This window comes from Caretta caretta, chromosome 11 (assembly GCF_965140235.1).
Source record: "Caretta caretta isolate rCarCar2 chromosome 11, rCarCar1.hap1, whole genome shotgun sequence".
NCBI lineage: Eukaryota > Metazoa > Chordata > Testudines > Cheloniidae > Caretta > Caretta caretta.
In genome coordinates this window covers 74,952,783-74,974,066 of record NC_134216.1, presented here as the reverse complement: position 1 = coordinate 74,974,066, position 21,284 = coordinate 74,952,783, and the positions used below count along the sequence as shown (strand labels likewise).

Here is a 21,284-nt window from a genome sequence, read left to right as displayed (position 1 = left end):
ATGTTTGGGCAACAATTACACTCTGCAGTGGTGTGCCTGGTTTGTACTCGCCCTGTTACCAGTGCCCTCAAGGGTTACAAAACAAATCTTTATGAATTAGGGGAGCTCTGCCAGGAGTGAGAATCCTGGGGAGGTGGTGTCTTCAGTAGTTCAGTTTGGGCAGTAGCGATGTTGCCTCTTTACAAATAGATTGAAGATTCAGATTAAACGAGGCCTCCCTTTATCCTTTGATTTTCATCTTTGTGTGATGTCACGTAAGCTATGCATTGCCAAAAGTGAATTTGCACTTGTAATTTAACTTGCCCTTTTTTTCTTGAATGATCTGGAAATCATTCTGTTTTAATGTGGCTAATACTGTTACTACATGGTTCTGTGACCAGCACTTTTCAATGAAGTGGTGATACTGCTGACCTCTTCTAGAATACTGCTTTGGCTTTATAGCTTCATTGCAGTCGATCTCAAACATCCCCTTTACAATGCACAACTTCCTGTTTTTAAAATTCTTTAGTTCACCTCTTAAAAATGTTCAGGGCCTTTCTTGACTTCATGTTTTTTCCTGTTTTTTTTTTTTAATCAATTAAATTAGGAGAAGCCGCTTTTGTCAGAAGCAGCGAGGAGAAAGGAGAAGGACCTAGTATCAAAAGAAATAGAGAAGTTTCGTGGATCTATTCAGACGCTGTGTCGGAGTGCACTTCCTCTTGGGAAAATCATGGACTACATTCAGGAGGACATGGACTCCATGAAGAACGAACTGCAAATGTGGCAGCATGAGAACAAACAGCATGCAGAGGCTCTCCAGAAGGAGCAGAGGTAAGAAGACCTAAAGAAGTGTCCTCAGGGCAAGGCTGGTTTGCCACCTGGGACAGGCTGAATTACAAATGGCTGTGTCTACAATTTTAATTACCTTTTGTTTTAAAAAAAATAGTAAAAGTTTCACGTATTCTGTCAAGGTTCTGGTTTAACGCAGATTTTAAAGTCTTTTCAGCTCTTCTGTTATGTGAATAAATGATGTTAAATGAGTTACATGGCAGATAGTGGTACCTCTGAAATACTGACCATTTTCCAAACCCTTTCCAAGAGCCTACATGAATATCCATTTAATGCAAACAAATGTTACGTGGTGTAAATTAGATGTTATTTTGGGTTAAGAAGTCTATAAAGCAGTTATTTTAATGAGTGCTTCGTAGTAGTGTCCACAATAGTTAAGTCTGCAGAACAGTTTCAAGTATAAAACCCTAACACACTAATCCTCACTCATCTGCTTGAGCTTGAAACCTCTACGCTACATTAAAACTGGATTTTCTTTTGCACTTAATAAATACTTACAGTGGGGGGAAAAGGTTTAAATGGAGTGAAACTTTTAAATGCAGCAGAATAATTGAATAGAAAAAACAACCTTAACAGTGTAGTTTAAAAAAAATGTTGGAAAAGCAGGAGAGTAAAGTTATGCTTACAATTAGCTAAAGCAAATTATGAAAATGCAGGATTAAGGAAGCTGAAATGGTCTGCCTTCAGTGAGTCACTACGAAGTGTATTCCTATGTTAGAATAATAGAAATGTGGAGCTAGAAGGGACCTCTGGAGGTCAGGTAGTGCACTGATCAGGACCAAGTAAACCTAGACCATCCCTGACAGGTGTTTGTCCAACCTGTTCTTAAAAATCTCCAGTGATGGGGATTCCACCTCCTTTGGAAGCCTATTCCAGAGCTTAACTCCCCTTTTAGATAGAAAGTTTTTCTCGAATATCTAATCTAAATCTCCCTTGCCACAGATGAAGCCCATTGCTGCTTGTCCTTGATATGGTTTAAGTCAAGTAACAGATATGTATCTTCCTGGTATCGCCATAAACCTGGATAGCTGGGGACATTTTAAACCCTTGTGCTTGCACTGTTTTATCTACAGCTGCTGCCTTCAGGACATGTATGTTAGGCTACATGGCACTATATATGTAGCCTAAGTGGAAGGCTTGATTTTTAGGACGTTCTGGAGTGCAAGAAGCCCCATCACACTATGTAGTAGAGGGTTAAAACTATACATTTCTAACATCTGGCATAGGCGTTTAATGGTTGAGATGGGAATAAGTTAGGGCTTTGGTTTGTATGTGAAGTATAATGATGTTAGTATCTTGCATTTACATAGCACCTACTATCCAAGAGTCTCAGCACACTTTTCAACATCACACAACACTCCCGTAAAGAGTAGGGAAATGGTATTAACTATATTTTATGGATCGAGAAACTGAGGCCCAGAGGTTAAGTGACTCTCTCCAATTTACAGACAATGGTAGACAGCTAGCAATGGAACTTGGGGCTCAGGACTCCCCAAGTCTGTGCTTAGCTAGTGGAAGAATATTGCTCATGCCATGCCTCTCATCTACCTTCATTGTGCTCTCACAGGACAGCTGCACACTGTACACGCCTCGCTGGTCTCTTATATGCCTCTTAACTTTCCAGACAAATTATATTCTGGACAAGATTATGCCTTTTACATTTTGGGTGGATTGATTTTGTTTCAGTGGATTTGTGTCCAAACTGGGCATTATGATGAAAAGCTTGTTTTCAATAAAAATCAATGATTTTAAAAAAAGTAAATTTTAAATTTAAATTAAATACAGGTTTATATTGCTAAAACTAGGGCTGTCTATTAATCACAGTTAACGCATGCGATTAACTCAAAAAAATTAACTGCGATTAAAAAAATTTAATCGCTATTAATCACACTGTTAATAGATTACCAATTGAAATTTATTAAATATTTTTGGATTTTTTCTACATTTTCAAATATAATGATTTCTATTACAACACAGAATACAAAGTTTACATACTCATATTAGTTTTTATTACAAATACTTGCACTGTAAAAATAAAATAAATAGTATTATTCAATTCACCTCATACAAGTACTGTAGTGCAATCTCTATTGTGAAAGTGTAACTTACAAATGTAGATTTTTTTTAAACATAACTGCCCTCAAAAACAAAACAATGTAGAACTTTAGAGCCTGCAAGTCCACTCAGTCCTACTTCTTGTTCAGCCAGTCGCTAGGAGAAACAAGTTTGTTTACATTTACGGACGATAACTGCTGCCTGCTGCTTATTTACAACGTCACCTGAAAGTGAGAACAAACTTTCACATTGCACTTTTCTAGCCGGCATTGCAAGGTATTTACATGCCAGATATTCATGTGCCCCTTCATGCTTCAGTCACCATTCCGGAGGACATGCTTCCATGCTGACGATGATTGTTAAAAAACTAGTGAGTTAATTAAATTTGTGACTGAATTCCTTGGGGGAGAGTTGTATGCCTCCTGCTCTGTTTTACCTGCATTCTGCCATATATGTTATAGCAGCCTCGGATGATGACCCACCACATGTTGTTTGATTTATGAACACTGTCGCTACAGATTTGACAAAACGCAAAGAAGGCACCAATGTGAGCTTTCTAAAAATAGCTATGGCACTTGACCCAAGGTTTAAGAATCTGAAGTGCCGTCCAAAATCGGAGAGGGATGAGGTGTGGAGCTTGCTTTCAGATGTCTTAAAAGAGCAACATTTCGATGTGGAAACTACAGAACCCGAACCACTAAAAAAGAAAATCAACCTTCTGCTGGTGGCATCCGACTCAGATGATGAAAATGAACATGGGTCAGTCCACACTGCTTTGGATTGTTATCGAGCAGAACCCGTCATCAGTATGGACGCATGTCCTCTGGAATGGTGGTTGAAGGATGAAGGGACGTATGAATCTTTAGTGCATCAGGCATATAAATATCTTGCGACGCTGGTTACAACGGTGCCATGCGAACGCCTGTTCTCACTTTCAGGTGATGTTGTAAACAAGAAGTGGACAGCATTATCTGCTGCAAATGTAACCAAACTTATTTGTCTGAGCGATTGGCTGAAGTAGGACTGAGTGGACTTGTAGGTTGTAAAGTTTTACATTGTTTTATTTTTGAATGCAGTTTTTTTTGTACATAATTCTACATTTGTAAGCGGGGCTTTGGAGCTGTGCTCCGGCTCCTCTCCAGCTCCAGGCAAAAACCTGCTGCTCCGGAGCTGCTCCGTGCTCCAGCTCCAGGCTCCGCTCCAAAGCCCTGTTTGTAAGTTCAACTTTCATGATAGAGATTGCACTGCAGTACTTATATTAGGTGAATTGAAATATACTATTTATTTTGTTTTTTACAGTGCAAATATTTATAATCAAAAATAAAGTGAGCACTGTACTCTTTGTATTCTGTGTTGTAATTGAAATCAATATATTTGAAAATGTAGAAAACATCCAAAAATATTTAAATAAATGGTATTCTATTATTTAACAGCACGCTTAATCGCGTGATTTTTTTAAATTGCTTGACAGCCCTACTTAAAACATAAACCTGTTCAAAATTAAATTAGAAAATGTCTACTTATGTTAAGGCCTAAACTTCATTGTCATCTATTAAAATCATTTAAATTAAATTTTAAAAAAATACTAAATAGTGCATGTTTTAAAGAAAGTTCCACCAGTTTTAGTGATTTGAGTTACTGGCTAAGCATCTGGAACCAGAGTATGTATAAATGCTAAACCAGCTTTTGACAGTGGTAGCCTCTTCTGCAGGTGAAGCGAGAAAATTTTCTTATTTTCCCTTTATTCAGCTAGCTTCATTCAATGACTGGTTCATATGGTGACTAGAAACAATCAGTTCACTTCGCTAACTACAGATAATACTTTCTTTGTTTAAAACCCATTGGTTTTAAATACAAAACATGATGTGATAAACTTTTTGATAAACTTTTTTCTTATGTATTCAGCACATTTAAAATAGCTTTATTCATATATATATAATGCTGTTTTTGTGCATTTTAAATTGAATTTGAATTTCCATCCTAATACAGCTTGACAGAAATCACAAGTAAAACATTACTCTTCTAGTAAATAAGAAATGCATCATTACCCATTTCCTAGTGTAATAAAACTGTAGAAATTAGGAATTTGAATAAATGTAAATTAAGCTGTAAAATTGCTTAAATATAATATAGTATGCATATACTGGAGGATTCCTGGTTAACAAAAAGAAGCACCAAATTTAGTGTATAGGTTATATTTAGTTGTAAATCATCATGTTTTAATGGTTATAAGCTAATGAGAATGCTTTTTTCTTTAGGAAAATAAATAAAAAGCACAAATGCAAAACACAATTAAAACTGAAGATTTTAATCAAAGTTTTCTGCTTGCTGATTTAAATCATAATTAAAATTTGTGACTTAAATTGCTTATGTTTAAATCAATCCACCCTGCTGGCTTCTACTTTAACAATGGAGAGACTAACATCTCCTTGTAATAGCCATTCAGTTTTCACATAAAGAAGAAATAAAAAATCAAAAACTCTGCAACAATACATTCTTTGCCAGATTCATTGTGAAATCCTAATAAGATCATCATCAACTTTATGGCAATTCACATCTTTCAGGAAAAAATTACTCCGTATCCGACATGAAGAAGACAATGTTTCCCATATGTAGTATAACTTGGATGCACAGTGTTGTTTTCTTTACTTCTGTGGAAGATAATTGATGGGTCCCATTGGGGAAATCCAAGTTCAATTTTCATTGATAATTTTTTGTGATTTGTGGAAGGGAAGGAGAATTAAAAGGTTATGAAATATGGACTTCTAAATGACGACTCTAGGGAGTGCGTGTGTAATTCTGAACTGCTACAGGGCACTTCAGTCCAGCACTGCCCTAACTGTAGGACCTTAAGTCAAGCATTTAGGAAGGGTGCATATTTGTTTTAAAATAAAACATCTCAATTCATATAAACAAACAAAACCCACCCTTACTCATGAGTTAGTTTATTAATAGAGAAGTCCCTTTGCAATGTGCAATCGCTGCCTGGGTTTGCAACTAATAGTTTACAATTCTTTGAGCCTCATGGCAGCATATTCCTATTTATGGTATGTGTGATCTGGTGCCACTGAACTTCAGAAGCCTTCTCGGAAATGGGTCTGGAGCTGTGCAAGTGACCTCTTGTAGCACTGAACATTCAGGGCTGAGGTTACAAAGAGGCCATGTGGTCCCCAACTGCCTGAGTTCTTTCCTTTCCACGGTTAGCTGCCAGTGGAAAGACTCTCAGTCCTTGCCAGGAGAACTTTCCTTTCCTGTCACTGAACTGTGTCTTAGCCTCTGGCATAGCTTCAACCTCCCCACCTCCTTGTCTGTGCAAGCCGGCTTCTCCCCCTGAGAAGTTTGTTGTGTGTGGGGTGATCATTATGCATTATTTGTATTGTGTAGTGCCTAGGAACCCCAGCTGAGGATAGGAGCCCCCTTGCACTAGGCACCACAATCCCAACCCCAGAGAGTTCTCTGTCTACATGTCAAACAGGATGCAAGAGGTGATGAAATAGACAAACAGGGTAGGGTGGGCTGGGAGGATGAAATAACCATAAAGTAAACAAAGTTTAGCAGGAGAGCAGTTTTAGCTGTGAAACCACCATTAGCCCATGAATTGTGTGGTAAAACATCAGGGTAGCTCTTGGACAATCTACTTCCCTGCCTGTGTTCATTTCCCCTTCAGCTGTCTCACTAATTCTGTCTGTTTCAGGTAGGGTGGGTTTGATTTAACAATTCTTTGCAAATTCCAAGTGTTTCATGTACTGTCTCAGAGGCATAAATGATGCAAAACGATGTAGTAATCCCCTAAAATGTAGTGTGCTTCTTGTGTCTTTCAGCATCACAGACAGCGCTGTGGAGCCCTTAAAAGCAGAGCTGGCTGAGTTGGAACAGTTGATTAAAGACCAGCAAGACAAGATTTGTGCTGTAAAGGCTAATATTTTAAAGAAGGAAGAAAAAATCCAGAAGATGGTTCTTAACATTAACTTATCTATGAGAAGGTGAAAAGAAGGATGAACTTATATTCTTACCAAATAAAGACAGAAAAGGGAAAAGAATGAAGAGAAACTGTGTACAAATAAAGCGCCCAAGAACAATGACCTAAATATTTCATATTAGTTTATACACGTTACATTCAATTTACTTGTGAGATTGGTATTATCCACGTCAAATTACATGAATTCAGATATCTTCTAGAGCTTTTAAAGTATCTCTTTTAAGTGTCTTTAGACATAGGCTGCTATGATACAGTTATGTGCTATTTATAACCCACTTGCCCTCCCTGACCCCTTTTTATAACTATCTGCTGTTCAAACTTGCCCCTTTTTTCCTACTGTGTACCCATTTTGGTTACTTTTGGGCAATAGTGGGCTACCCTGATGTCATGAAAAATGGTATTAAGTACCGTTTTTGCAGAAAGTTCTGAAATCCCTACAGATCAGAATGGTCTGCAATACCTTCCATGATTTACAAGTCCTGAAAAAAAACCACGTTGTTTATCATATGGTTCCTTATATCGTCACAAGGGTGATGTCATATTTCCATAGCTCTCAAGGAATTTTATTAGGGGGCCTATAAAATTTAGTACAAGCATCACCATGGAAGGGATCTAAAGTATTTTATATGTACAGGTGTTAATTCCATTTTTATTGCATACATTCATTTGGAAAGGTTTCACTGAAGTACCAATTTCCTCCCAAATGCATGTTCATGTATGATTTTTGTACATGAATAATTCCAATGATTTTAGTTAACTGCTGCTGTGTTTTCCTGCTGACCTCTCCAGCGTACTGTGTGTAAGGGTCCAGCCTTGCATGTTCATGAATTTGAAAAGCATATTCAAATGTGGCACAAATTAGTGCCCTGCAACCTGATCAGGACCCAACTACAAATGTCAGGTCCGGGTTGGGTGGGAAAACAACTAGACTGTTCCAGGGTCAGGTCTGCTCTCCGCCACTCCTGCTCATGGGTGCAGTGTTGGCTACGTACCCCCTCTTGCTGGCCGCCACTACCTTGATGCGGTCCAGAATGAGTGAGCCTGCTGAGGAGTGGCAGGACCTCTTGCTCCACAGGTGCACGCAGCAGCAGGGTCAGCAGATGGCACGAGCAGGGCATGCCGCCGCTGTTGCACTAACCCCAAGCAGGAAGAGCCGTGCCGACCCCAGTGGCAGGAGGCGGCAGTGGCTACTCAGGTGCGGGGGCAAGAGCTGGAGTGGGGTCAGGTTGGAAAACAAATCAACCCTCGTGGGCTTGGGTTCTGCTTAAAAATTAGGCCTGATCAGACCTCTGTTAAAAGTACGTTGAGCTCAACTTAATGTGAAACGCAGAGAATTCTAGCTTCCTGCAAAGTGTAGGCCATTCTTTCAAGGTTTTATAATGTACAAGTACCTCTTCGGTTCCATTTTTGTATTGAGTGTAAACTAGAAAACATTGGTCTGTATGTTAGCAAACATGCACTGTGTGGCGGCTTGACCTTTTCAGACATGTTTCTCAAAAGCTACAAAATGTGACATTTTAGATGCTCTTTATAGGAGAGAGATGAATGGATGAATCTCCATTTTCAACCTTGGTATGTCACTGTTGATAGGAATTTTAAAGAAGCATTGGGGACTTAAAACTGGTTCAGTGCAGTATTTCAGTTAGCTCTGGACTAGGCTGTAATTGAACTGATCAGTCTAAATTGTAGAACAAGGTTTATACTGTGAGAGCATGCACTTGCTGGCTTTAAATGATTGATTCTTTACTCATTTTTTCTAGATAGGTTCATCACTAATGAGAGTTTTGGGATGACATCTTAGTACAGTTCAGTTTTCTGAGCGGAATATTTGTTCTTTAAGGAATATTACAAATATAATTTCAAATGTGTTTGTGGAATAAGCAAAATAATCCCTTTGAGTAGGATGCCATGTTGCTTTCCTTGGAAAGGCTCTATGAAAAAACTACCAAGACCTCTGATACACTGGAGTTAAGGTCTTTCTTTGTAATCGGTCAAAAATGTTAAGCTAAAAGATTAGGTACAAGTCTTTGTTTATGCTAGAACTAAGCCACCTGTGTTGATTGGCACTTGGAAGTTAGTCTTAATTATACACTCTCAACATGAGAAGTTCTGTTGATCTTCAAGGTCCTATGTAAGCCTTCCATAAATCTGTAAATACGACTAGGACTGTTTATGTAGAAAAACTTAACAAATATACTGTGTGTGAGCAAAAATTTGTACAAAGTAGAATATCAAATTGTATCATAAAATTATTTTTCTTTTATATAAAAATCATTAAAAATGATCACCTATTTTTTTTATGAAGTGGAGTGTTCGGATTGTGAAGTTCACATTTAAAATAGTAGTTGAATTACCTTTTTGGAAATATAAGTGACTGGGTTTTTTTAAATCCACTTGTTTGGAAAAAGTGTGTTGTAAATTCTTATTTGTGTGTTAACACTGCCTCCACGCTGAGCCCTTGAGAGGACTTTTCAGTAAACATCCACACAGCAGAGGTGTGACCGCAGCACGTATAAACACACCCAAGCTACCTTTCATCTGTGCACTCCGAGTAACAGCAGCAGGGAAGCCGCAGCAGCGTGGGCTGTGTGGCCCTGTGGATGTATTGGAGCAGCTAGCCCATGTTGTCACCTCTGCTTCATTGCTATTGTTGTCTAAGCTAGTTAGATCAAAGTTAGCATAGGTATGTCTATAAATGCTAAAGTCAATAATGAGGTCTGAGAGCATTATATACGATAAATATGGACATTTTATTAAAATATAAATATTTTAAGTAGCTGATGGATCTGGTGACAGTTGTTCCATGCAGGCATCTGAGTTTGGGACTGAAGCTTCTGGAGTTGGGACCACTACAGAGGCCACTTTCTTAGCCCCAGGGGAAATAGAAATAGAATGATTCAGATAGAACAAAAGATAGAACAAAAGTGTCCTGCCTTTAGGCCTCTATCCAAGCCTCCATTACCATAATAACAGGCTGCAGTGATGTGGGGCTTTTGTGGGAGTGGAAAGGAAATGGGGCGATTCTGAAGGTATAAAAAGAGTATTAGAAGCTCTGTTCTTTACAACACATGACCCAATGCTCTCTGTGTTTGAATTATTGCTAACACACAAGTTGATGCAATAATGCCTGATTCACCATTTGGATAAAGTCCAGTAAGGAAGGAATACTACTGAGGGTAAAACTGGGGTTCCATATGACTATCATACGCCTATATCGTCCTGTGTGCTAATATTTATGCAAGGGAAGATAGGCTACTATTTCTTTTGTCTTGGGTGTAAGAGTTCTGTCATGACATGCAGATCCCACCGATGGGTCAGAGTCCCTGGAAAGAATTCCCCAAGCTCAGAGTCGGTGGCGCTACCTGAGGGCATTGCACCACCTTTGCCAAGGTGCCTAGTGAGTTTATGTTCTGCTGTCAGCGAGTAGGTTCTTTTCAGACCACTGTGGAGCACCTCAGTACAATTCATTCGCCTCCCACTCTCTCTATTCTCTACTTTAGAGCAGTTAGGCTCCCGGTGGAGCTCTGCTAGCAGAGAGTTGTTCCCGGCTGTCCTGTTCCCCTCCAAAACTGCTCAGGCCCGGCTGACTGTCACTGCCCTCAGGCTCTCAAGCCTTGTCTCCACCTCCTGAATCACCATCTCTTGGGTCAGTCAACAAGCCTGAGGTGCTAGAACCAATTCTGCCTTCAAGTGTGAAATCCATGGCTCTGGAGTACCAGGGGTCTGCACAGAGCCAGTCCTGTTAGCAATGCCTCTGGCAGGTGTTACGTTAGTAGACATGACACAGCCTTTGATGGAGCCTGCTGAGGCAGCTTCAGCCCTTCCACCCTGTGTATTGATACAGCATTGTGCAATGTCTGTTGGGGGCAAGGAGAGAAACCAGAATTTGGATGACTCTTCTAAGACTGAGCATGCAGCCCTGAGGAAGACAATGAAAACATTAACTCCCTACAGGAGGATCTTGGTCCATATCCTAATTATGGAGCATCTGACCTTTCTCTGCTTCCTGTACAGGAAAACCCTCAAGGGGTGTGGTTAATCGGTACATGGAACCAGCCCTTTCTATAGACAGTGCCTCTTCCCCTACATTTTCTCTTTGGCTGGGTGTGAGCACTATCCTATGGTGCTGGAAGCCTCTAGCAGGGTTCACCAGAAATATTGTACCAGCCCCACAAGAGTCTGGTGGTGGACGCTATGATTAGTTAAGCTGAAAATAGCAGAATGACAGGCTGGGGCTGCCATACTGTGGATTCAATCTATATGTGTTTGTATGGCTTTCATCACGGTAGAGTCCAATTCCCGATGCTACAGTGCCCAGGACAGAAAGGACCCTCAGGCTTGTAGCGGTTGGTCCTACGTTGTCAACTCTGCCATTAAGTATCAGTTTGAGCTTTGTTTCAATGGTGGGGCGAATCCTCTGTGTTGCAAACTGTGAGCTGCAAAGGCGGCAGACTTGGCCAGAGGTGTGTTAGGGCATCATCTGACATCCACTAGGCAAGCAGGGCCAAACCTTCCCCTGATGTAAATAGACAGTGTTCCATTGGCTTCACTGATGTAAATAGTGTCACTCCATTGGAGCAATGCCAGTTTACACCAACTGAGGATCTGCCACTAATTCAATCCTTTAATGCTTTCCAAGGGAACCATGGGTGAATGACAGGATTCAGAGTAACAGCCGTGTTAGTCTGTATTCGCAAAAAGAAAAGGAGTACTTGTGGCACCTTAGAGACTAACCAATTTATTTGAGCATAAGCTTTCGTGAGCTACAGCTCACTTCATCAGATGCATTCAGTGGAAAGTGTAGATCTTTTATACACACAAAGCTTGAAAAAATACCTCCCCCCACCCCACTCTCCTGCTGGCAATAGCTTATCTAAAGTGATCACTCTCCTTACAATGTGTGTGATAATCAAGGTGGGCCATTTCCAGCACAAATCCAGGGTTTAACAAGAATGTCTGGGGCGGGGTGGGGGGTGGTGGTTAGGAAAAAACAAGGGGAAATAGGTTACCTTGCGTAATGACTTAGCCACTACTCTATTCAAGCCTAAGTTAATTGTATCCAATTTGCAAATGAATTCCAATTCAACAGTTTCTCGCTGGAGTCTGGATTTGAAGTTTTTTTGCTGAAGAATTGCAACTTTCATGTCTGTAATCGCATGACCAGAGAGATTGAAGTGTTCTCCGACTGGTTTATGAATGTTATAATTCTTGACATCTGATTTGTGTCCATTTATTCTTTTACGTAGAGACTGTCCAGTTTGACCAATGTACATGGCAGAGGGGCATTGCTGGCACATGATGGCATATATCACACTGGTGGATGTGCAGGTGAACGAGCCTCTGATAGTGTGGCTGATGTTATTAGGCCCTGTGATGGTGTCCCCTGAATAGATATGTGGACACAGTTGGCAACGGAACGCCACTAGCCGTCACCTTCAGCCCCCAACTAAAAACCCTCCAACCCATTATTAAGGATCTACAACCTATCCTGAAGGATGACCCAACACTCTCACAAATCCTGGGAGACAGGCCAGTCCTTACCTACAGACAGCCCCCCAACCTGAAGCAAATACTCACCAGCAACCACATACCACACAACAGAGCCACTAACCCAGGAACCTATCCTTGCAACAAAGCCCGTTGCCAACTGTGCCCACATATCTATTCAGGGGACACCATCATAGGGCCTAATCACATCAGCCACACTATCAGAGGCTCATTCACCTGCACATCTACCAATGTGATATATGCCATCATGTGCCAGCAATGCCCCTCTGCCATGTACATTGGTCAAACTGGACAGTCTCTACGTAAAAGAATAAATGCACACAAATCAGATGTTAAGAATTATAACATTCATAAACCAGTCGGAGAACACTTCAATCTCTCTGGTCACATGATTACAGACATGAAAGTTGCAATTCTTCAACAAAAAAACTTCAAATCCAGACTCCAGCGAGAAACTGTTGAATTGGAATTCATTTGCAAATTGGATACAATTAACTTAGCCACTCCCAGTCTCTATTTCAAGCCTAAGTCATTATGCAAGGTAACCTATTTCCCCTTGTTTTTTCCTACCCCTCCTCCCCCCCAGACGTTCTTGTTAAACCCTGGATTTGTGCTGGAAATGGCCCACCTTGATTATCATACACATTGTAAGGAGAGTGATCACTTTAGATAAGCTATTGCCAGCAGGAGAGTGGGGTGGGGGGAGGTATTTTTTCATGCTTTGTGTGTATGAAAGATCTTCTGCAGTTTCCACAGTATGCTTCCGCTGAAGTGAGCTGTAGCTCACGAAAGCTTATGCTCAAATAAATTGGTTAGTCTCTAAGGTGCCACAATTCCTCCTTTTCTTCATGGGTGAATGGCTTGCGCATCTTCCATTGAAATAGGCATGGAGCTTGCAGGTCCTGCCAGAGGCACTGAGCGTCGAGTGATTTTTCACAGCCATATTTATTGCAAATAAATAAATATGCTTGTTAGGCCAGCTTTTAAATTCAGTCCTTTAAACCAGTGCAGTTGTGTTGCAGAGTGATGGTTCTGTCCTTAGAAGGTGTCCGTGTACATAAAGGGGAATAACGTTTTGCAGTTCCTAAGCTATCCTACTTCCTGACAATGCCTCTGCAGGGCCTCCACTGCCACATGCCGCCTGCTCTGCCCCATGGCAACAGGCCCATTTCAAAGCAGTTGGGCCTTCAAATAGGAAGGATGGTCCAGTGGTTTAAGTATTAGTCTTGAATTTGGGAGTCCCAGGTTCAATTCCTGGTTTTGCCACAGCCTTCCAAGTTGATTCAGGGAAAGTCCCTTAAGGTCTGTCTGCACTACAATAAAAAACCCACCGAGTCATCCTGGGTCAGCTGACTTGGGCTCACAGGGCTCAAGCTGCAGGGCTAAAAATAGCAGCATAGATATTCGGGGTCAGGTTGGAATCTGGGCTTGGTGACCCACCTCCCTTGGGAGGGTCTTAGAGCCTGGGCTTTAGCCTGAATGTCTACACTGCAATTTTAGAACCCTGAGCCCGAGTTATCTGACCCAGGCCAGATCCAGCTGTAATGCAGGTCTTTTATTTAGTGTCTCTGTGCCTCAGTTTCCAATCTCTGCAATAGGGATAATAGCCATGCCTTCCCTTGTAATGGCGGCCACATGAGTACCAAGAGAGATGGAAATGTGGACATGTTCATTTGTTCTACCCGTCCAGAACAACGTGTGTGAATTACCTTGCTGTCCCTCACTTACTCTGTTGATCTGAGCAGTCTTAGAAACCAGACGTCTTCCCCCATAATGGGGCTTGTGCTAGGGTATCTTATGGCTCTGGAATTCTGTGTCCTGATTAACATGTAGGTTGATGAAGTTGCGTCAGTCTTTGGGCATCAGCAAGGGGCCTGCTTCTCAGAATTCTCCCACCCTTCGAGGGCTTTACCGTTCAGATCTTTTCTTTGCCAGTGTTTTCCCCAGACCTCCTGATCTTCCACATTAGCCTTTTAACGTCCAAGATTATTCCAGTGAGCTTATCTGGGCAGCAGGAGGGAGCCAGTCTCTAGTCTGTGTTTGTACAGCACCTAGCTCAACGAGGTCGTGGTCCTTGGCTGGGAGCCTGAGCACTACCGCAATACAAATTCATAACCATACTAATGTGATTTCCCAATATTTCCGTTCCTTGGTCATGGCATCAAATGTACTTCTAATCAAAAAGATCAGAGTTAGATATCAAGCATAGTAAATCCTAGCACCAGTATTCATTTGGTTCCTTTCCAGGGAGGGAACAAAATAGTGGTTTGGAGCCAAGGTTTTATGAATTTAAAACCATAGTCTGGACACCGCCTTTCAAACAAACAAAGCCGAAATGCATGAAAGGGAAAGATCACCCCTGTGCAAATGGAGGGGTGTATTTTTGATATGTCACGCAACACTTAGTCCATGTAGCTAGCAGCTTGGATTTTAACAGGTGGGTGGTTCTTTAACAAGGGAAATTCACCAGCTTGGTGGTTTGAGGTTTGAAAACCTTGAATTGGCAGGCCCTTTTGGAACTAACAGAGCCCAACGGTTCTGGGAAGCGTTTGTTTGCTTTTCATAAAGTGCATCAAATTCTTGTAACTTGTGCAACTGGGGAGGGTGTGCTGCCAACCCAGCCTTTAGGAGTTCTGAATATTTCTAGAACTGAAATGTACAGCTGTTAGAAGGGCAGTGGACCAACCGCTGTTACAATGATACTTTGTACTTGGCTCGCACCTTGCAGTTGGGGACCTCAATATGTGTGTCAAACATTTCAGCGTTACCACGCCTGGGGTGTGAAGTATGCTGAGTACTATTCCCCATCTGCCAGAGGAGGAAGCTGAGGCATGAAGGTTAAGTGACTCGCTCAGTGTCCTACAACAAATCAAGAGTAACAGCCAGATGAAGAACCCAGATTTAGGAGCCCAAATCCCATTGAAAAATACCAGCGGCTGGCTCCTCTCTCTTGTAGTTTAACCACAGGATCACACTTCTTTCTTCCATCCATAGGAGACTACCTGACAATGGGTTTCTTGTTCTGCTAAACAACAAAATCGACAACACCACTGCTTTGGGTGATCTTGGGGGCAGGCCCCACCTTTAAAACCCACTCCCAGAATTCTTGGCCTACCCTGCTTCGCAGCTGTCTGATGGGCAGAGCTGATTTTAATTTGGCCCTAATCTGGCATTTGTGTAGAACAAAGGGTGTGGAGGCAGCTAGGGATGATGGAATCAGTGCTTTAGTTGAGCGCTGCTGCTAAAACGAGCTGCTCTGAACCCGTTCCTTTAGATGGTGCCTTGGAGATGAATGGTGGAGTTCATCTCTCTGAGCCATCATCTCAGGCTGTTTGCGGACTCAGGAAATCAACCCTGCATCTATTTCCATGGGACTACCCTTCTTTATTCTAGAGCACAACACTGCAAGCCATAGCATATCACTTACTGCAGAACTATGGGATACATGGGGCTCTGCAGATGGCATATCCTTTGCATAGACAGATGATACCTTTGCTTTCAGGTGCTGGACTTGGTAACTGTCATCAAGGCCTTTCAGTCAGTGATATTGGATTGGCAATTTGAAGACCATGTGGAAACTTCAGCTTGTGCTGAATATTTACTGAGTAAGGAGGACTAAGCGGAGAGGAGCACATTACACCTGTGCTTCGTGCTCTACTCTGGCTTTCTATTGGATTTGAGGTGCAATTTGAGGACCTAGAGACTGCCGCCTTCTTCTTCAGGGCTACCTCCTGGCAGCAAATCTCCTTGTAATGCAGCACTTTGAATGGCGGGGGATGCCAGAAATTATTTCAAACCGCAGTATAATTGTAGAACTTTGGAGCAATATTTTACCTACTGTAGACAGAAGATGTCAAAAAGATGAAGCTTGTGATTTTTAAAGGGCCTGTGGGAGCTAGGTGCCCACACCCCAATAGGTAAATTTTCAAAAGTTCCTAAATGCTATAGACTCCTAAAGCCAATTGAAAATAAATGGTATTTTGCCTCCTAAAGCACTTAGGCACCTAAACACTTTACCCAATGACTTTCAAAGGGTGTTAGGCACCTTACTGCTATTATCACCCCCTAAATCCCCTAGGTTCCATTGATGGTAATCGGCCTAATTCTCCATTTTCTGCAAACCCTCCTAAAGCCTGATCCACAGCCCTTGAATTCAGTGGGAGTCTTTCTATGAATGTCTATGGTCTTTGGATCAGGCCCTTCAAGACTCCTACCTAATTAAAGGAGGGAGGAGGAGCAGGATTGGGAAGTTCTTCCCTATTTTCTCTGGCTGCCAGAGAACAACCAAACATGCATCAATCAAAGTTAGTTGGCTACGTGGCTGCCAGGTGCCAATTTCAGAAATGCTGTCTGCCATATTGTGCCAGAAAATATTAGGAAACGATTTCCTTCTCCAGTGAGCAATGTAATTAAAATAATTAAAATTATAGTTTAATTTAAAGTGATGAAAAAACATCAGTCTGGAATTGAACCTGACAACCACAGAAGAAAAATGCTTTAAAAAGCCCAAACAAGCCAAATTATGACTTGCCAAGCAAAGGCAGTAAGGGTTAGAATTATTTTAGGCTGGTCCATGGTCTACAGACTTGACGTTGTTGCGTGGCTGGGTCTGGGTTAAGATTTGATTTTTGTTGGCACCTCTAGCAGATCATTTGTATGCTCAGGTGCTTGCTTTTATAGTCCAGTTATCCACTCATTTATGAATAAATATGAAATATATAGGACATTGTATGTGTGTGGAAATATAGGCAGTGTAAGGCTATAGCCCCAAGCTGAGGTGGTGCCCTATTTCCCATTCTGTTGTGGTTTATTGGGATTGCAGTACCACCCAGGGACACCAATGAAGGATTAGTGTTAAGCACATGGATACCCAGGAAAAGGAACCCTCCCTATCCCAGCCTGTTTACAGTCAAGGTTGTAACCAATTATTGAGGAGAGTAGGACGATGTGTCAGCAGAGCAAGGCTATCCTGCCTGCACAGTCTCTCTGTAGCAGCTGCCACAGAATCTTTGACAGCTCTGCCACTGAAATTGGCACCAAGTCCTTGCAGAACTGCTAGATTCCAAGGGACTACTGTGACCATCTCATCTGACCTCCTGTACAATGCAGGGCAGAGAACTTCCCCAGACTAATTCCTAGAGCAGAGCTTTTAGAAAAACACCCAATCTTGTTTTTAAAATGGTCAGTGCTGGAGAATCCACCACACTCCTTGGTAAATCATTCCAGGGGTTAGTTACCCTCATGGTTACAAAATTTACTCCTCATTTGCAATCTGGAGTTGTCTAGCTTTAACTTCAAGCCATTGGATCATGTTAAACCTTTCTCTGCTAGACTGAAAAGCCCATTATTAAATACTTGTTCCCCATGTAGATATTTATAGCCTGGAATCAAAACACCTCTTAACCGTGTCTTTGTTAAACTAAATAGATTGAGCTCTTTGAGTCTAACCCATAAGGCATATTTTCTAGTCCTCTAATCATTCCTGGGCTCTTCTCTTAACCCTCTCCAATTTATCAAAGTCCTTCCTGAATTGTGGGCACCAGAGCTGGACACAACATTCCCCAGCAGTGGTCACACCAGTGCCAAATGCAGAGGTACAATGAACTCTCTACTCCCACTCAAGATTCCCCCATTTATGCATCCCAGGTTTGCATTCGCATTTTTGGCTGCAGCACGAAACATGCCAGAGGCCTTGCTTTTAATGTGATTATGCTGTTCATTTGGCTCCAGTTCCTCAAAGGCAGGGGTTCTCAAACTTTATTGCACTGCGACCTCCCTCTGACAACAAAAATTACTAGACCCCAGAAGGGGGGACTGAAGCCTGAGCCTGCCCAAGGACAGGTTCCAGACCATGAACAATATCCTACTCCACATCAGACAACCCCCGGGTACCAGTCAAGACATGTCTGTCTCTCAAGTCCTATGGCATCATACACTTACATCATCCTGTTCACAAGACTCCACCTTTGTTTCCTTCACATGTGGCTAGAGTTGGTACACTCTCCAAACCGCTATCCTATGAATTTCATGGTAACAGTTCCCACCAAGGTAGTGTCCTCCCTGCTGTGGTGGATGAATCCTCGCCAGGTATGCATACGAGTCCGCGTTCTCCTTTCCTCACCAGACAGGACCATTAGTACAGAGGCATACCTATTCGGTTGGGGAGCCCACGTGAACAGCGACATAGCACAAGGTGCCTAGACCTCTTGAGAGTCCAGGGTGCACGTCATCAATAGCCTGGAGTTGCGAGCAGTCCAGAAGGCATGCGTGTCCTTTTTTCCATTCAGCCACGCTCACCATGTCCTCATAATGTCAGACAATGTTTTGACTGTCATCTACATCAACAAGCAGGGAGGAGTGAGATCCGTCCCCTTGTGTGCAGAAGCTGTCAGGCTGTGGAACTGGTGTGTCAGCAATCAAATAATCCTACCTGCAGTCTACCTTCCAGGGAAACAAAATATGCTTGGAGACTCCCTCAGCAGACTTTTTGAGTCGACCACGAGTGGGAGCTCCATGACTCAGTATTGTGCAACATTTCTGCATTATTGGGAACCCCAACCAGGGATCTGTTCGCCTCTCAAACAAACAGGAAACGCAGCACGTACTGCTCCAGAGGAGCCCTAAGCTGCAACCCCCAAGGTAATGCTCTACTTCTTCCTTGGCCAGATCATTAGTCTAGGGAATGCATAGCTCAACTGCTCCTGCCACAAGTCCTTTGCAAAATCTGGCAGGACAGGCTACGGGTTATTCTGGTCACCTCACACTGGCCCAGACAGTTTTGGTTTCTGAGCCTCCCTCACATCATCTCGAGTGCCAATCATCCTCCCAACATTTCCTGCCCTCCTGATCCAGTTGAAAGGCAAGATCAAGCACCCCAATCCATGTCCGCTTCACTTCAGGGCTTGGTTTTTGGGTGGGCATTGTCCTTGGAATGTTCATGCTCCACAGCCGTATGAGACATCATGTCTAGTAATAGGAAGGACTCTGCTAGAAGATATTATCTAGGTAAAAGGAGATGCTTTTCTTCTTGGGGACATAAGGGACATTCTCCCAGAAACTGCAGATATTCCTCTCATCGTACACTGTATCTTTCCTCTGAAGACATCAGGCCTGTCCATCAGCTCCTTTTGAGTCCATTTGGCAGTGATCAGTGCTTATCATCCACTTTCTCAGGTCTGCTTGGATACAGGATGGATTGAAGAGGATTACAAGGGAGAATAGGAATGAAAAGAACTTGCAGCCAGAGGGAGCAGGGGATAGACCGGAGAATCGCATCGTCACCAGGAAAAGGCAGGTCTATGTGATTGGGGACTCCTTACTGAGAAGAATAGACAGGCCTGTAACCAGAGCTGATTCAGAGAATAGAAGGGTGTGCTGTCTTCCAGGTGCTAAGATACGGGATGTGGACCTGAGGTTGAAGGGAGCGGGAAAGAATCCAGTGATTGTCCTTCATGTGGGAACAAATGATACTGGTAGATTCTCACTGGAACGTATCAAGGGAGACTATGCCAGGCTGGGGAAGATGCTTAAGGAAATGGAGGCTCAGGTGATCTTCAGTGGGATTCTGCCTGTTCCTAGAGAAGGGCAACAAAGGTGTGACAAGATTATGACTATCAATAGATGGCTCAGGCAGTGGTGCTATAAGGAGGGCTTTGGGATGTATGGCCACTGGGAGGCATTCATGGACAGAGGACAGTTCTCTTGGGATGGACTTCATCTGAGTAGGGAAGGAAATAGACTTCTAGGATGGAGGCTGGCACAACTGATTAAGAGAGCTTTAAACTAGGAATTTGGGGGAGATGGCTGGGAGATGTCCATGTAATCTCCACGCCGGATTTTAGCATTGAGAGGGAAGAAAACAAAGTAAGAAAGGATACAGCCATGGGTAGGAGAATGGACATAAGGAGGAAGGGCAGTGTGGATACCAGTCTAATAGGTCATACTGGCTGTAGAATGTCCATGCCTAATTGGGTAAAGAAAGTGAGCGAGGCCAAACAGCAAAAATTAAGATGTTTGTACACCAATGCGAGGAGCCTAGGTAACAAAATGGAGGAACTAGAGCTACTGGTGCAGGAAGTGAAACCAGATATTCTAGGGATAACAGAAACATGGTGGAATAGTAGTCATGACTGGACTACGGGTATTGAAGGGTATGTGCTGTTTAGGAAAGACAGAATAAAGGTAAAGGTGGTGGAGTAGCATTGTATATCGAGGATGAGGTAGAATGTAAAGAAATAAGAAGCGATGGAATGGATCAGACAGAGTCCGTCTGAGCAAAAATACTTTGGGGAAGAAAACTACTAGAGCCTCCCCTGGGATAGTGCTTGGGGTGTGCTATAGACCGCCGGGATCTAATTTGGATATGGATAGAGCCCTTTTCAATGTTTTTAATAAAGTAAATACTAATGGAAACTGCGTGATCATGGGAGACTTTAACTTCCCAGATATAGACTGGAGGACAAGTGCTAGTAGTAATAATAGGGCTCAGATTTTCCTAGATGCGATAGCTGATGGATTCCTTCATCAAGTCGTTGCTGAACCGACTAGAGGGGATGCCATTTTAGATTTGGTTTTGGTGAGTAGTGAGGACCTCATAGAAGAAATGGTTGTAGGGGATAATCTTGGTTCAAGTGATCATGAGCCAATTCAGTTCAAACTGAACGGAAGGATAAACAAAAATAGATCTGTGACTAGGGTTTCTGATTTCAAAAGGGCTAACTTAAAAAAATTAATGAAATTAGTTAGCAAAGTGGATTGGACAGAAGAATTTATAGATCTAAAGGCAGAGGAGGCCTGGGATTACTTCAAGTCAAAGCTGCAGAAACTATCGGAAGCCTGCATCCCAAGAAAGGGGAAAAAATACATAAGCAGGCGTTGTAGACCAAGCTGGACGAGCAAGCATCTCAGAGAGGTG

General features: G+C 42.3%; 1 protein-coding gene across 3 annotated transcripts in view; it reads left to right on the top strand.

The window, feature by feature from the left end:
- The window catches only part of TRAF3IP1 (TRAF3 interacting protein 1), a 92,637-nt gene extending 83,471 nt beyond the window's left edge, over positions 1–9,166 (top strand). For all 3 annotated transcript variants that reach the window (XM_048869782.2, XM_048869783.2, XM_048869781.2), the window contains 2 exons: positions 587–810; positions 6,705–9,166. In XM_048869782.2, the coding sequence (XP_048725739.1) occupies positions 587–810; positions 6,705–6,870 (390 nt within the window). In that variant the 3' untranslated portion in view covers positions 6,871–9,166. The remainder of the gene's footprint in view (positions 1–586; positions 811–6,704) is intronic.
- The last annotated feature ends 12,118 nt before the right edge of the window (positions 9,167–21,284 follow it).